General features: G+C 37.1%; 1 protein-coding gene across 9 annotated transcripts in view; it reads left to right on the forward strand.

Moving 5' to 3' along the window:
• Positions 1-17008, forward strand: part of CHD2 (chromodomain helicase DNA binding protein 2) — a 152120-nt gene that overhangs the window by 69143 nt on the left and 65969 nt on the right. For 8 of the 9 annotated variants that reach the window (XM_053581756.1, XM_053581755.1, XM_053581757.1 and 5 more), the window contains 6 exons: positions 2198-2287; positions 3425-3615; positions 9451-9639; positions 11888-12050; positions 12393-12545; positions 14962-15033. In XM_053581756.1, coding sequence (XP_053437731.1) covers positions 2198-2287; positions 3425-3615; positions 9451-9639; positions 11888-12050; positions 12393-12545; positions 14962-15033 — 858 coding nt within the window. The remainder of the gene's footprint in view (positions 1-2197; positions 2288-3424; positions 3616-9450; positions 9640-11887; positions 12051-12392; positions 12546-14961; positions 15034-17008) is intronic. The other variant, XM_053581761.1, reaches the window with a different exon arrangement.

The following is a 17008-nucleotide window of genomic DNA, read 5'->3' on the forward strand; positions in this document are numbered from 1 at the left end:
ATCTCTCTTAGCTGGATTACAATATTAAGTTTTTCTTCTGTCTGTCCCTTATACTCCTAAGACCACTTCATATAGGATTAGAAGATGAAGTTAATATTTTGTGTAACATTAGTAGTATTTTTGCTATTTAAGTGGAGAGATACTATTAAAAATATTCAAATTCTAAGTATTTGTTTCCCAAGCTCTTAAAATAGCGAGATTGCATAATTTATAAAAAAGGAATAAAAGTAAAGGGAAACAAGCTAGTGTAGGGCTATAAAAATGGAAGTTATTTGCCTGTTACCAGACTTCATTTGGGCATCATGAATTTAGAACACATTGACCTAAGTTTATCTTTATTTAGCAAATCTTTTCTTGACAAATACTTTTTTTTAGAGACAGTCTCACTTTATGGCCCTCGGTAGAGTGCCGTGGCCTCACACAGCTCACAGCAACCCCCAACTCCTGGGCTTAAGTGATTCTCTTGCCTCAGCCTCCCAAGTAGCTGGGACTACAGGCGCCCGCCACAGCGCCCGGCTATTTTTTGGTTGAAGTTTGGCCAGGGCCAGGTTTGAACCCGCCACCCTCGGTATATGGGGCCAGTGCTTTACCGACTGAGCCACAGGCGCTGCCCGACAAATACTTTTTAAAAAAGCACCCACTATGTGCCAGACCTTGTGAGGGTGCTTTATATATATTACCTGTATTCCTCATGATAGTCTTCAAAGTTGATGGTGTTCTTTTTGATTGATGAAGGTACTGACTCAGAGAGTCTAATTATACTTGTCCCTGAACCAGCTAGAATGTGGCACAGCTGAGATTAGGACACAGGTGTATCTGGTCTAGATAGAGCTTTGTTCTCTTTTCTGCAGTATGCGAACTAGTTCTGGGATATTGCTTTTAATAAGTTCAAGTCCTCAGGAATCTTAAAACATTTGGGATATCTTATATTTTCATGCTAATTCCAATTTATTTTTATTAAATACTTAGATTAAAATTGGCTAACGTAAACCCTGCCAGAATTCATTGCCCTCATTTTGAGTTTCTAAGAATATAATAGTTCTTAGCCTTGTTAATTCATTTGCCAACCATTAAAAGGGACAAGAGTTAAAAAAATACATGCTTCAGGGGCGGCACCTGTGGCTCAGTGAGCAGGGCGCCGGCCCCATATACTGAGGGTGGCGGGTTCAAACCCAGCCCCGGCCAAACTGCAAAAAAAAAATAGCCGGGCTTTGTGGCGGGCGCCTGTAGTCCCAGCTGCTTGGGAGGCTGAGGCAGGAGAATCGCATAAGCCCAAGAGTTAGAGGTTGCTGTGAGCCGTGTGACGCCACGGCACTCTACCCGAGGGTGGTACAGTGAGACTCTGTCTCTACAAAAAAAAAAAGAACAAAACAAACAAAAAAAAATACATGCTTCAAAGGTGGAGGTAAATGAAGAAAATGAACTCTTAAAAATTGTGGAGTCTAGGAAGTTTTCTTTGCAGTCTCTAATACTCCTTTTCTTTGTTCTTTTTCTCCACTTGGTGGCTATCAGTTGCAAACACTGTCCTGCTTTGCAGTTCCTAACTTGAGAACCAAACTTACAGAAGCTCCATCATGAGCTTTTGTGCTTTCTGAGTGTCTTGCTTCAGAATGAATGTTCAGTATAAATGTGTTGGTTTTTGTGTTCCTTTACATTTATATTATTTTTATTCTACTGAATTGCATTTTTATCCTATAAGCTTCCCTTTCCTTTTTCTTGGGGGACGGATCTCTCTGGTTTATGATGAATGAAATTTCTTACTGAGCTCGAGATTAGTATTTGTTTTACTTGTTAATAAGTTTATTTTTCTAGTCAAAAGATAAATAAATTACAAAAGTTTAGGAAGTTTCTAGGGATCTAGGAGATCTCTATTTTAGTTTAGCTCACCAGAATGATGAGATGACTGTAAGTGCTGACACAATGACTTCATTGCTGACAAATATTGCTTGGTTAAATGTGTGTCTGGGAACCAATTCCTTTGAATTCTGGCAATAAAGTTTTTGTTGTTTGGTGACTGGTGTTTTAATTCTCTTACCCACCCTTTGGTTGCTTAGATCAATTTAGAATGTATGAGGTATTAATTAAATTCCAATTAAATTAATTATTTTATTTGGTGTGTTTCTGATGCATCTATCACAAGACTTACATAGACAGGTAGAAGTAGAAATTGTGTCTGAATTACTGTTTTCTCTTACAGATCCGGGAGTATGAATGGATTCATTCCCAAACCAAAAGGCTGAAGTTCAATGCACTTATAACAACATATGAGATCCTCTTAAAAGATAAGGTGTGTGATTGGTAGCTAAAAGGCTAAATCTTGTCTAGTGTGACTTGTCTAAATGGTAGCGTCTGTACCCCACCTGCTATGGTTTTTTTCTTTCTCTATTTAAAAAGGCAAGCAAATGAACAACCCAAAACTTTCCTCAGAGAATAAAAGGTTATAAATAGAAAAATAGAACCTTAGAGTTGAAGGGGACCTTAGGTCACCTAGTCCAATTAAACAGAATGGAAGGGTATTTAGGCCTGTAACTTGCCTGAGGTTATAGTCAGTCATTGGCAACGGGCTCAAATACTACCTCAGGCATTTTCCATCATATCATTCATTGTGAAGGCAGTTCTCCAGAACACATGATATGAATGGTCTCTGTGAGGAAGACAGAAAATGAAACTCTTCAAGTATTTTCTTTCTTCAGTTACTAAGAATTATGGGGGGATAGATCCAGTTGGTATTAATTGCAAAAAAGTTCGATTTGGTGGCTGTGAATGTTTCTGTGCTTCGGGGCTGAGGTGGAGAATAGGCAAGAGAAGGAGCTTACAAAGGGGAGAACAGACAATCACGTGGTTTTTACTTTTGTTTTGTTTCTGCCCAGCATACCAATTTTTTTTTTTTTTTCTTGAGACAGAGTCTCGCTATGTCACCCTCGATAGAGTGCTGTGGCATCATAGCTCACAGGAACCTCAAACTCCTGGGCTTAAGCGATTCTCTTGCTTTAGCCTTCAGAGTAGCTGAGACTACAGGTGTCCGCCAGAATGCCTGGCTGTTTTTTGGTTGCAGTTGTCATTGTTCTTCAGCAGGCCTGGGCCATGCTTGAACCCACCAGCCTTGGTGTATGTGGCTGATGCCCTACTCACGGAGCTACAGGCGCTGAGCCCAGCATACCAATTTTTATGTTCTTGCTGTGGGGCATGCAGTAAAATACCTGGTGTAAGAGGCCTCACTATGCTTCTAGATGATGACATGGTCTTTTGAATAGACACTAATCTGGCAACTAGCAAAATAAACAAAAGAGTCCTAATATATATTAAGTCAGTGTGTCTATGTGTACCTTCATGATGGTATTTGTAACAGAGGTAATTAACACTTAAAAGCACTTTCAGGATCCCTTCTGACCTAGTGGCTCATTCTGTTTTGTTTTTACTTTAGACTGTGCTGGGCAGTATTAACTGGGCCTTTCTGGGAGTGGATGAAGCCCATCGGTTGAAGAATGATGACTCTTTATTGTATAAAACTCTGATTGATTTCAAGTCCAACCATAGGCTCCTGATTACGGGGACCCCTCTTCAGAATTCCCTCAAAGAGCTCTGGTCCTTGCTGCACTTTATTATGCCGGAGAAGTAAGCTCCTTCCTCTGTATTTCAAAAGATGATAGAATGTCTGAAATACCAATGCTTTTTAACTTTCTTAGTAAACACTTAGGGGAAAACAGATGGGCATGGTTTAGGGAAAGGAAAACTGTAAACGGAGGCAAGAATAATAGTAAAATGTTTCATTAAAAATGATAGAAGGCAGAAAAATTAGCCTGTTATGGAAGAAGGCGTATTGTCTGCCAAAAGTTAGTTTGAATTAGTTAATGCATTTAGGAAATAATTGTTAAATAGGAAACATATAAGACTCACTGTTGTTTCAAGGTAATGGATATAATTGAAATACACAAAGTATCTAATCTGACAAGCTTTAAAAAAACATTTTAAATCTAAGTCGTTCCTAACAGGAGCATCAGCTTTAAGTTTTCAAATCTTTAACTAATTAAATAACTATGAAATGTCTTTACTGCTTTATTGAAAGATTTTTATGGAGAGATGGTATGCACATTTCATAAAACTTATAATTATCTGATCTTATTCAGTAATACTTAGAATGAAATCTAAATTCATTACTCAGATTGAAAGGCTCTCCTCAGTCTGACCCCTTGCCGATATATTCTGACCTGTCTCATACCATTTCTCATCACTGTGCTATTCTGAATATCTTTCTGTTGCTTAAACATGCCAACCTGTAACTGTTCTTTCCTGGGTGAAATTTTCCTTATTTGCATATGGCTAACAGCCTTCCTATTTTTGCCTCAGCTTGTGTGACCACATCCTTTCAGAGATCTTTCTAGAGTACCTAACCTAAAGTAGCCTTGTTAAGACATACTTGTTAAGATCTCTACCTTTTTTTTTTTTTTTTAACATAGCGCTTCTTTTTGTTTTCATTTATTTTCCTCATTTGTCTCAGGTCTATAGGTTATGCATGTGAAAATACCAGGGATCATTTTTGCTTGATTCATCTCTGGTTCACATTGCCTAGAATAGCACCTGGCTTATAGTATTCAATTAATAATTGAACGCAGCAATTTAGTTAATAGTTGTTCTTATCCAGTTGGCAGATGGTAAATGTTCCATAATCTTTTTTTCTCTTCTCCTGTGTGCCATGTACTGAGTCAGGCATATTGAGCAGCCTAATGAACAACATAGTAATTGTCCCTTTCCCTATGTATCATTAATGTTTTTTTAAACAGCTTTGAGATAATTTATATACTATAAAGTGTACCATTATATTTAATATTTTTTAGTACACTTATAGAATTGTAGTATCATCACCATAATCCACTTTTATAACATTTACGTTGCTCAAAAAAATTCCCTCACTCTGTTTGAAGTTAATCTCTTCTTCTGCCTCTAACCTGAGGCAGCCACTAATCAGCTTTTTTTTTTTTTTTTGGTAGGGATTTATCTTTCCTAGACATTTTATATAAGCAAAACCCATGTAGGCTTTTGTTTCTGGCTTCTTTCACTTAGCATAATTTTTTGAGATTCGTTTATGTTAGACCCCATTAGCAATTGTTCTCTTTTATTTCGTCGTATGCTTACTCAGTCACTTTTTTTTTTTTTTTAAGAGACAAGAGTCTCATTTCATAGCCCTTGGTAGAGTGCTGTGGTGTCACAGCTCACTGCAACCTCCAGCTTTTGGGCTTAGGTGATTCTTTTGCCTCAGCCTCCAGCACAGCTGGGACTCTAGGCCCCCACCACAACGCCCAGCTATTTTTTGTTACAGTTTGGCTGGGGCCGAGTTTGAACCTGCCACTCTCCGTATATGAGGCCAGCGCCCTACTCAGTCACTATTAAGAACATTTGGATTGCTTCTTTTTTAGTCTGTTATATCTTTGTGTGGGCATACATTTTTCTTTCTTTTGCTTAGATACTTAGAATTGCTGGATTGTTTGGAAGTTTATATTTAACTTTTTATATACTGTCACACTATTTTTCAAGGTGCCTATACCATTCTACATTTCTACCAGAAATATTTGAAGATTTTATTTTCTCTGTGTTGTCACCAATACTGTGTTGTCAGTCTTTTTGATTCTAGCCATTCTGGTGGTTGTGTATCTTGTTTTTATTTGCATTTCCATAGTGACTTATGATTTTGAACATCTTTTCATGTCAGTAGCCATTTGTATGTCTTCGGTAAAGTGTCTAAATCTTTTGCCTATTTATTTATTTTTGGTTGGGGCCGGGTTTGAACCTGCCACCTCTGGTATATGGGGCTGATGCCCTACTCCTTTGAGCCACAGGCGCCACCTAGTCTTTTGCCATTTTTTTTGTTGGATTATTTGTCTTACTGTTAATTAAAGAGTTTTTTTATTTCTTTTTAAATTTTATTTTTTAAATCCACCCACCTGCACACTGATGTTTCTATTTGAAAAAATATTCTAGAGGCTGGGTGTGGTGGCTCACGCCTATAATCTTAGCACTTTGGGAGGCTGAGGTGGGAATGTCACTTGAGTCTAGGAGTTTGAGATTAGCCTGAGTAACATGGTGAGATCCTGTCCCTGCAAAAAATAAAAAAAACTAGCTGGGCTTGGTGGCACATGCCTTTAATCCTAGCTACTGAGGCGGTTGAGGATTGTTTGAGCCCAGGAGCTGAAGGTTGTAAACTGTGATGATGCCTTTGCCTTCTCTAGTTCCAGCAACAGAGCGAGACTTTGTCTCAAACGAAAAACAAAACAAACAATATATATATGTAGATACAGTGTGCTTTATTAATATAGAGGGTGTCTGAAATAATGGTTTTCTAACTTTGTGGTGGTGCAAAAGTGATAACACATTCAGTAGAAACTGTATTTCAAGTATCTACATCAACCATTCTGTATTTTACTTTTAGTACCAGTTCTTTTCTGCGTGGTGACTCTGACCAGGAGAACATGACTAACCTTACTGTAAAGATTTGTCAATCAGCAAGTTTGTTTACTATTCTCAAAGCATGGAACTTAGTATTTATTAAAGGTTGAAAAAGCTATGATAAGATTGAAGAATTCAGCTTATCTGGTAATGCCTAAAACAATGTTCTTCCAGGAAATAGATAAAATGATCTTTTGGAATAAAGATATAACATCATCATTAAAGTCTACAGCCTGGTAAAGTTAGGGTAAATTGTAAGGGTAATTATGTGCCAATGTGTACCTCATACTTACTCTACAAAATAATTCCATTTGATAACACATACTTCATAGATGATGGCTTTTAGTTTTGGAATTCTTTTTTTTTATACTTTTGTTTCTATTGTCTGGGGTAATCTCTCTTTTTTTATTTGACTTTCACATATTTACTGTGTGAATTTTAGCATATGATTTTTATTGCATTGGTTTAATTTTCTTTGATGTTTCTCAGCATATGATTTTTATTGCATTGGTTTAATTTTCTTTGATGTTTCTCAAGTAAACCTCTGTTTTTGTAAAACCCCAAGGTCTAGAAAATTGTAAAAAATCAGATTATTTCTACTTTTATAAGAGACAAGTATTATGTATAAAAGTTAATAATGAGGTAGATCTAAAATAATGAATTTCTAGATGTGGCATGGAATCTTTTTGTATTTTCCACTGTGATCTTATACCTTTTACATAGCTGAGTTTAGAAATCAATAATTACCTGTTTTGGGAGATAGAAAACTTTTTCCTAAAAGATCTGATAGTATTTTGTGCCTAGAGCCTATATGGTCTTTTTTATAACTACCTGTCTCTATTGTTTAGAATGAAAGCAGTCATAGACAATTCATAAACAAATGGATTTGATTCATATATCCATAATAGATACATACATACCTATATGTATTTATTCTCCTTATTGTATGCATATAACAAAATGTTATCTCATTAACTAATACATTAAGAGTACAGTAGGTAAGTGAAAATATTTGTTGCCTAAAACAATAGGGAGGAAGTAAATCTTGTAAAATAAATTAACCTCTTCAAACTATCTCCCAGGTGTTTAGAAAATTAAATGCAATAATCCTACTGATTTCTAGTCACTTTGTACATTTTGTGTGTGAGATAACATATCCAGCATTGAGCTAGTTCAATTTACTTATTTTCCTTTAACCTCTTGTTGGTTTTATACCTCATTTTATTTTATGGGTTTTTAGAATATTTACTTAATAGTATAGCAGCGGATAGTAAAATACAATTTACCTTAACTTTACCAGGCTATGTAGACTTTAATGATGATGTTATGTCTTTATTCCAAAAGATCATTTTATCTATTTCCTGGAAGAATATTGTTTTAGGCATTACCAGATATTAAAAAGGCTGATGTTGATACGCCTAGCAATACCTGGTGAAATGCTTGGCCATTTATGAGTTCAGAAGTAACAGTAGAGTTTTCAACCTATTATATCCATTGGCAGTGTTGGCATGTGCTATCTCTGACTGTCCATCTTATTAGACATTATATGCTTTTGAGTAGTTGTAGATAATGTTAGTGTTTTGGGGTTTTTTAGTTTGGGGCTTCAGCAGAGCAGGTCCACTGGTGTCACAGGCAGACTGTAGGACAATGTTTAAGCTTTTAGGTCTGGCCTCAGTTTATTTACTGTGTGTCTTCACCTACTGAGCTTTAGTCTGTACACAAAAGTAAGCTAGGTTTTTCAAGTGCTTTGTTGGGCTTCTTAGTAGCAAGATAAACCACATTTTTCTTAATCCTCATGAAATAAATTTTCTTTGTTTTTTTATTTCTAAAGTAACTTTATTCTAATTTTCCATTCAGGATTTCTGCCATAAATCCTTTAATGAAACAAATACGGTTGAGTTAAGGTTTATACCTGAGAAAAATTTTTTTTTTTGAGATAGTCTTAAGCTTTTGCCCAGAGTAGAGTGCTGTAGTGTTATAGCTCACAGCAGCTTCCAATTCTTGGGCTAAAGTGATCCTCTTGCCTCAGTTTTTCCATTTTTAGTGGAGATGGGGTCTCGCTTTTGCTCAGGCTGGTCTTGAATCTGTGAGCTCAGGCCATCCACCTGCCTCGGCCTTCCAGAGTGCTAGGATGGCTAACATGAGCCACCATGCCTGGCCTATACATGAGAAATTTTTATCTAGAGAGTTTAGATGGGATTATGAGTGACAGATTTCTAAATTCATTAATAAAATGTGTCTTCAAGTTCTGTTGAATTGAGGATTGAAATTGATCGTTTTGTCTGGGTTCCCGTCTTGTTTACTATCATTATAATCCATTCACTTTTAACCTATGAAGTAAATTTTATTGATGGAAGTTACATAATGAAATTTTTTTTTTTTTTTTTTGGTTTTTGGCCAGTTTGAACTCGCCCCCTCTGGCATATGGGATCGCCGCCCTACATAATGAATTTTTACCTTTAAGTGATGATAACTATAATATTGTCACTGATTTTTTTCACCTCTGAATTTTATTTTTTTATGAAATGCACTTATCAGAAGGTAGTTTGATTAATTTTTCTGTATAATATTTTATAAGAATAATTTACTTACATTAATTGTTTGATGTACTAGAATATTTTATAAATTCTAGATTTAATGTGAGAATTGGAAACCTACTGTTCTACAATGTAGAATGGAGTTGATATCAGTTTGATTTTTCCCTTTTTGTTTTTCCTTCTCTTTTATTGAAGAGCTCTAGTGATTGATAAATTTTATCATTCCTTGTAGGAGAGATTCATTTTTTTAAGGGTCTTTTTTTTTCCCCATTTAATTCATAGTAAAAGAAATTTTATTTATAAAAATTGTTTTCCCTGGGGCAGTGCTTGTGGCTCAAAGGAGTAGGACACCGGCCCCATATGCTGGAGGTAGTGGGTTTAAACCCAGCCCTGGCCAAAACTGCAAAAAAAAAAAAAAAAATTGTTTTCCCTTAATGTGGCTAAGTAACACTCTATACTGTTTCATCTCTAGGTTTGAGTTCTGGGAAGATTTTGAAGAAGACCATGGCAAAGGGAGAGAGAATGGCTACCAGAGTCTTCATAAGGTGCTAGAGCCTTTCCTTCTCCGGAGAGTCAAGAAGGATGTGGAGAAATCCCTTCCTGCCAAAGTGGAACAGATTCTCAGGGTAGAGATGTCGGCCCTTCAGAAACAGTATTATAAGTAAGTTCTTACTTGGGGTAGGCCTAAAGAAATTGAGATCGGTACCATGAAGCAGTAAGATAGACAACTGATAAATAATGTCCTTTTTCAGTGAATCCTAAACACAGACTAACTAGCGATATATTTACAGTCAGAAAAGGGGAGGTTTATTAAATAAATATCTCCTTACTAGAAGACAAGTATGGTAGGGAATACTGAGTACAGACAAATTATTAAAGCATAGTGTTATTTAATAACAGGCATATGCAGGGGCCTCTGTAAGTTAAGAAGAAGCTCTCCGCTCTGTATTGCAGGATGTATACTCTTTCCTCTCGTTTTCTGGTGGGCATGGGGAATTTATGTGCTGGGCTTGGATTATACTATGTTAAAGCCAAAATAATGGGTTTGGAAAAAAAATAATGATGGGTTTGGGACAAAACTGGTCATGGGCTTTTAATTTCGATGATTTAAATTCGGATCTGAGGCTGAGCACAGTGGCTCATGCCTATATCCTAGCACTCCGGAGGCTGAGGCAGGTGGATTGCTTGAGCTCACAGGTTGAAGAGCAGCCTGAACAAGAGCGAGACTCTGTCTCTACTAAAAAAAAACAACAACAACAACCAATAACAACAAAAAACCTAAGGCAAGAGGATCGCTTGAGCCAAAGAGTTGGAGGTGCTGAGCGCTATGATGATGCCATGGCACTCTACCTAGGGCAACAGCTTGAGACTCTTGTTTCAAAAAAAAAAGTTGGATCTGGAATAAGAACTTACTGCCGTGAAAGTTAGTCCTTTTGAATAAGAGATCTGTTAATCTTTAATTATCAATTTATGGCCAATATTAGTTTATCTGTATAGTTTCCTGTCTCTTCTTGTCATTTTCAGACATACTGGTCCAGATCATAAATTATCTCTATATATAGATAGGTAGATTACCACAAATATATATTTAATAAATATCTCCTAAAAGATCTTTTTTGTTTTATTGTTAAGGATAATTTCAATACTGTGATCTTATCTAAAAAACCTAGTAATTCACCATCAGTTTTGTAATGTCAGATAAGTGTTTACATTTTCCTGGTTGTCATATCCATATATACACACATTTTTTTCCCTTGGCCTTATAAACTTTTTGAATGCCGAAACTGATTTTAAGTTCTGTAGACTTTTCTCACAGCCTAGATTTTGCTGATTCCAGCTCCACGGCATCAGTGAACATTCTTCTCTGAACTGTGTGTTTTCTGTGTCCTCATAGATAAGTGTATAGGTTTGATTAGGTTCAGATTCAGTGTGACTTTCAGAGAATGCAAACGTTACTTTTTTATAGGAGGTCTTTCTTTTTATGATGTTAGCAACAAATGGTGAACATTGCCTTGGTCCATTAATTCATAAGGGACTATAAAACTGGCACTATTATTCGAAAACTGCTTTGTGTGTAGAATGAATTAGGCTGGTATAGTTTAGTTGGATTTCTAGGATGGGTATGAGGTGAATAATATAAAAGCTCTATACTGTTTAACTAGAAAGAATTCGATGTATTTTTATTTTTATTTATTTTTTTTTTGAGGCAGAGCCTCAAGCTTTCACCCTGGGTAGAGTGCTGAGGCATCATAGCTCACAGCAACCTCGAACTCCTGGGCTCAAGCCAGTCTCCTGCCTCTGCCTCTCAAGTAGCTGGGATTACAGGTGCCCGCCACAATGCCTGGCTATTTTTTTGGTTGCAGCCATCATTGTTTGGTGGGCCCGGGCTGGATTTGAACTCGCCATCTCAGGTGTATGTGGCTGGTGCCTTAGCCACTTGAGCCACAGGTGCCGAGCTGCCATGGATGTATTTTTATTTTTAAAAACAAATTTCCTAATTTTCAGATTTGAAATAATCTATGTGTATGTACACACATGCACACATACAAACTCAAGTATGTATAAGTAAAGCATATATATATGTGTGTGTATTCATATAAAGTGTGTATATATAGGTATAAATGTGTGCATATATTATGTATAGGGAAGGGTAGAGAGAGTTGTTAACTTTTAATAGTAACTGTGTTCAGTGAGACTGAAGTGCCCTGTGGAATCATTAACTTTCCAGTTCTGTGCGGAGATGTAAAAGATCATGGTTAGGTGGCAGGAGACACAACATAAAATATCCCTGTCTGTTTTTCTAACTTTGATAGATTTTTTTTTTTGATAATACTACTTTTTCTTACAATCTGGTACCCACAACTTGGTTTCTTTGTGTTTAGTAGTATCATTATCATTTTAATTTGTAGGTGGATTCTGACCAGGAATTACAAGGCTCTTGCCAAAGGTACAAGAGGCAGCACATCTGGTTTTCTTAATATTGTAATGGAACTGAAAAAATGCTGCAACCACTGCTATCTAATTAAACCCCCTGAAGAAAATGAAAGGGAAAATGGACAGGAGATCCTTCTGGTATGTAGTTCCTCTTTTTCATAATTACTTTTTCAAAAACAATGTAGTTTCTTTGGGTGCTTTTCATCAAAATCTTCCTTTTTATACTTGGTTATCCTTTAAGGAACATTAATAGAAGCTTTAAAAGTAGGTGGAAAAAAAGTTAAAAAACTAAGAAAAATCTGGAAAGTATAGTATTACAAATACTAAGTAAAAACATTTCAGGAACTGTTGGTTAGCCTTTGGACTGCCGAGGGTTTCAAAATATTTAAAGATGATGTTTGAAGTACGAATTCTTGGCGGTTAAGGGCAGACTGATGTATGTGTTTCATCTTAATGATTAGACTGTCTTTTGAACTTTAGTCCCTGATCAGGAGCAGTGGGAAGCTGATTCTATTAGACAAACTGTTGACAAGACTTCGAGAAAGGGGAAACAGAGTCCTTATCTTCTCTCAAATGGTGAGAATGTTGGATATTCTGGCCGAGTACCTGACTATTAAACACTATCCTTTCCAGGTAATTATGGGGGAGTTTATTTCTTTCCCTTTTCCTCTCCCGCCTCTGCCCCTGAGTTATATGTTTTGCTTGTTAAAGTAGAAAACGAGGGTTTTTTTTTGCTTTTAAAAAAATAGAAATTAAAGTTTCAAAAGAGTCTTGGTTTGTATTTCCCTGCTTTTAGTAAATTCAACCCTATGAACATGCTCATGTGAAGATCTTTTTTTTTTTTTAAGACAGAGTCTCATTATGTCTCCCTCAGTAGAGTGCTATGGCATCACGGCTCACAGCAACCTCAAACTCTTGGGCTTAAGTGATTCTCTTGCCTCAGCCTCCCAAGTAGCTGGGACTACAGGCATTCGCCACAATTTCCGGCTAGTTTTTGATTGCAGTTGTCACTGTTGATTTTAGCTGGCCCTGGCTGGGTTCAAACCCACCAGCCTCGGTGTTGTGTGGCCGACTCCCTACCCACTGAGCTACAGGCACTGCCAAGATCATTCCTTTCTTGAAGAAGGGTGGGTGTTGAGGATTAGAGAAAGTAAAATGGGGCAAAGCATTTCTTAAGAGGAAAGTATGTTATTTTAGGTAGCTTCTTACATCTCTAAATTTTTGGTAAAAGGAGATAGGATAGATTAGCGAACCTGGTTCCAGAAGCCCAAATCCTAGAAAGAAAGAAGAAAAGGGGTGGCAGTATTATATATCCACCTCAAAAGATGTTGATCCTGCCTGTGAGGCTGGGAATGCAGTGGAAGGGTGGTACTTGAAACTTTACGGTTCCTGGAGCAAATGGTGATGGACTCCCTTCTTTTCTTCTCTGTTAACTACTGACCTCCATCTTCACTAGCTTATCTCTTTTGGGGAAAAAGTTTTTTCATTGTAAAAATAATTAGAATGGATATTAGAAACTTATCTCTGATCTTACTTACAGACATGTATGTAGTTTATGTTGATTTCGGCATATTTCTATAGTCCTTTGATTTTAATCTTTATTTTTAAAAATGGTTTTTCTTTTTAAACTTTGAATGGATGGACTGTTATACCAATTCTCATAATTACACTGGCATTAGAAAAACTGTAAGTCAGTAATTATCTCCTAAGAAGGCTCAGCTTTTTAGACTCACTAGCAGATTACCTTTGAAAATACCCTGAAAGGCATTAGTATGTCCATAATATCTTGTGTGGTCTTTTAGCAGATACCTTAGAATAGAGGTTAATACTTGGCTTATTATCAAGAATCAGCTAAAGGACAATTACATCCCACTGCATCTTGATTCCTATGAGCTTTCATTTCTAGGTAATCGTGTACCATTTAAATCAAACATGCATTATTCTTTTCTTTAGGGAATAACTAAATTGGGGTTCTTCCTGTCTATCGTACCTAATCAGAACTTTTAATATCCTCCATTAATGAAAATATTAAAAGGAGGGCATTAGGTTTTCTGCTTTCATATAGAGGTTGGTGGACCTCCATTTAAACATCTTTGGTTCAAAGTTCTGAGTAGGATTGTAGTCAGTGGGAAAGAAAGGGGCTTCCCACACATAGGGTAACTTGGGTTAAACTTGTTTGACAGAGTTGTGAGGAAAGGTAGGTCCTGCCATTGGCTCTGTTACCAGCGACTCACCTCTTGGTCAGTTTACCTTCTGTAGAATGAGGTAATTTATTCATCTCAAGGGGTGATTGTTAGAGAATGAGATGTGAAAATGATTTTAAAGAGTGAGAAATGCTTTATAACATAGACAGCATATAGATAATTCTTTCATGTTTGTTTTATGTATTATATGGTACCTCTGTGGTGCTTTTGTTTTGTACCTAGATCTACTATGCATGCTCTAGCAAAAGAATTGTGTGCCCTAGTAAAAATGTGAATGACCGTATTGTTTGGCTGCTGGAATACTTTTCAAAGTGTAATTTTTGGAAAAGTTAGGATTTATGGTTAATTCATATTAACATTTTCAATGTTTAAACAAAATGTTTTCCAAACAAAATTATGTAAATAATTGTTTGGTTTGTGTAGCACTTAATAATAGCAGTATTTTTAGCCACATTAGCTAAGAAGCTTCATTTTTCTACAGGAAGTAATTATTACTTGGCCATTGATTCTATTTCCTAATCTCTTCAGTACCTCCAGATAGAGAAATACATCAACCCTGTAAGAACAGGTTGGCTTTTCATCTTTATCCTTTCAGGTCTTAGTGGACATTCTGATCCTAAACAGCCCCTTGAATTGGAAGCTTCTGACCTTAAGTGTGTAACTGGAGAGCTTGAGTTAGGCAGGGTATACTCCTTAAGCACAGCCCCTTCATAGCACTTTGCCAGGCAGTTCCAGTTATTTATACTCAGAGGGTGTTCAGGTGATAAAGATTGCAAGTGTGGTGGTCTATTTCGAGCATAGCTGATCTTCCTCCCTTACGATTTTCTTTTGGTTTATTTTTACAGCGTCTGGATGGTTCCATCAAGGGAGAAATCCGAAAACAGGCACTGGACCACTTTAATGCTGATGGGTCTGAGGTATATACTATGTGTGGCTTTGCTACTCGGGCAGCTTGGGCTCTGTATCAAGGGGAAAGTCTTCCTAGCTTAATGTGTTCTGTTTCAGAAACAATTTGCAGGCAATTCTCCTGCGGAGAATGAGAAATCCCTAATATAAAAGATAGCTATTTTGTTATTTGTCACTTCAGAAAAACATATATATGCTGGTTTATCTCTCCTGTTTTAGATTAATAACTGAGGAGTTCTCCAGTGGTTTCCATATACCAAATTCTGGGTCTGGAAGAGCAATAAGGCAGTAGGGGGGAGGGTTGGCCCTTATTAATTTTGACATACATTGTATCAGAAGGTTCCAGTAGGTACTGTTTTGTTGAGTAAGGCTTGAAAAGTGTTTGCCATTTCTAAAGTTTGTTCTAATATGATGTGACTTAATGTTTTTGGTATAAAAGCAAAATGTTTAAGTCAATAGTGTCCAGTTTATTATTATTATTTTTTTTTTGGTTTTGGCCAGGGCTGGGTTTGAACCCGCCACCTCTGGCATATGGGACCAGCGCCCTACTCCTTGAGCCACAGGCGCCGCCCAATAGTGTCCAGTTTAAATTTGGCATTGTAAAGAAAGTATTTTGTTTTGGGGGCATATATAGTAGAGCTACTTGGGATCAATTAGAAACTTTGATAACCAGTTTGTACATAGAACATTATCAGATGCCATGGGAGTAGGGAAAAGAACTTTAGTGTAAATAAAACTATAAAAATGTATAGAGGTGAAGGAAGAAGTGGAGAAGTAGAGTTTTGGAGAGAATGTTAATTTCTAGAGCCTGGGCCACTATTTTTTTTTTTTTTTTAAATAAAATAGACATAACCTTTTGCTTTCTCAAGAGCTTCTTAATGTCTGTGCCTGTTACTACAGAATGCTGTGTGTTTTTATCTTTAGATTTGTAGAAGTTTACAAAATTTTTAGACAAGTATTTTGGCTATCTTTTTCTTTTTTCAGAGACAGAGTTTCATTTTTTTTTTTTTTTTTTTTCTTTTTTTTTTTTGTAGAGACAGAGTCTCACTTTATGGCCCTCGGTAGAGTGTCATGGCCTCACACAGCTCACAGCAACCTCCAACTCCTGGGCTTAGGCGATTCTCCTGCCTCAGCCTCCCGAGTAGCTGGGACTACAGGCGCCCGCCACAAGGCCCGGCTATTTTTTGGTTGCAGTTTGGCCGGGGCCGGGTTTGAACCCACCACCCTCGGTATATGGGGCTGGCGCCTTACCGACTAAGCCACAGGCACCGCCCGACAGAGTTTCATTTTATCACCCTTGGTAGAGTGCTGTGACACCACAACAAACTCATAGCAACCTCCAAGTCCTGGGCTTAGGCTATTCTCTCTTTTTTTTTTTTTTTTATTGTTGGGTATTCATTGAGGGTACAATAAGCCAGGTTACACTGATTGCAATTGTTAGGTAAAGTCCCTCTTGCAATCATGTCTTGACCCCATAAAGTGTGACACACACCAAGGCCCCACCCACCTCCCTCCGTTCCCCTTTCTGCTTCGCCCCCCCATAACCATAATTGTCATTAATTGTCCTCATATCAAAATTGAGTACATAGGATTCATGCCTCTCCATTCTTGTGATGCTTTACTAAGAATAATGTCTTCCACGTCCATCCAGGTTAATATGAAGGATGTAAAGTCTCCATTTTTTTTAATGGCTGAATAGTATTCCATGGTATACATATACTACAGCTTGTTAATCCATTCCTGAGTTGGTGAGCATTTAGGCTGTTTCCACATTTTGGCGATTGTAAATTGAGCTGCAATAAACAGTCTAGTATAAGTGTCCTTATGATAAAAGGATTTCTTTCCTTCTGGGTAGATGCCCAGTAATGGGATTGCAGGATCAAATGGGAGGTCTAGCTTGAGTGCTTTGAGGTTTCTCCATACTTCCTTCCAGAAAGGTTGTACTAGTTTGCAGTCCCACCAGCAGTGTAAAAGTGTTCCCTTCTC

The sequence above is a fragment of the Nycticebus coucang genome, chromosome 2 (genome assembly GCF_027406575.1).
Source record: "Nycticebus coucang isolate mNycCou1 chromosome 2, mNycCou1.pri, whole genome shotgun sequence".
NCBI classification, from domain to species: domain Eukaryota; kingdom Metazoa; phylum Chordata; class Mammalia; order Primates; family Lorisidae; genus Nycticebus; species Nycticebus coucang.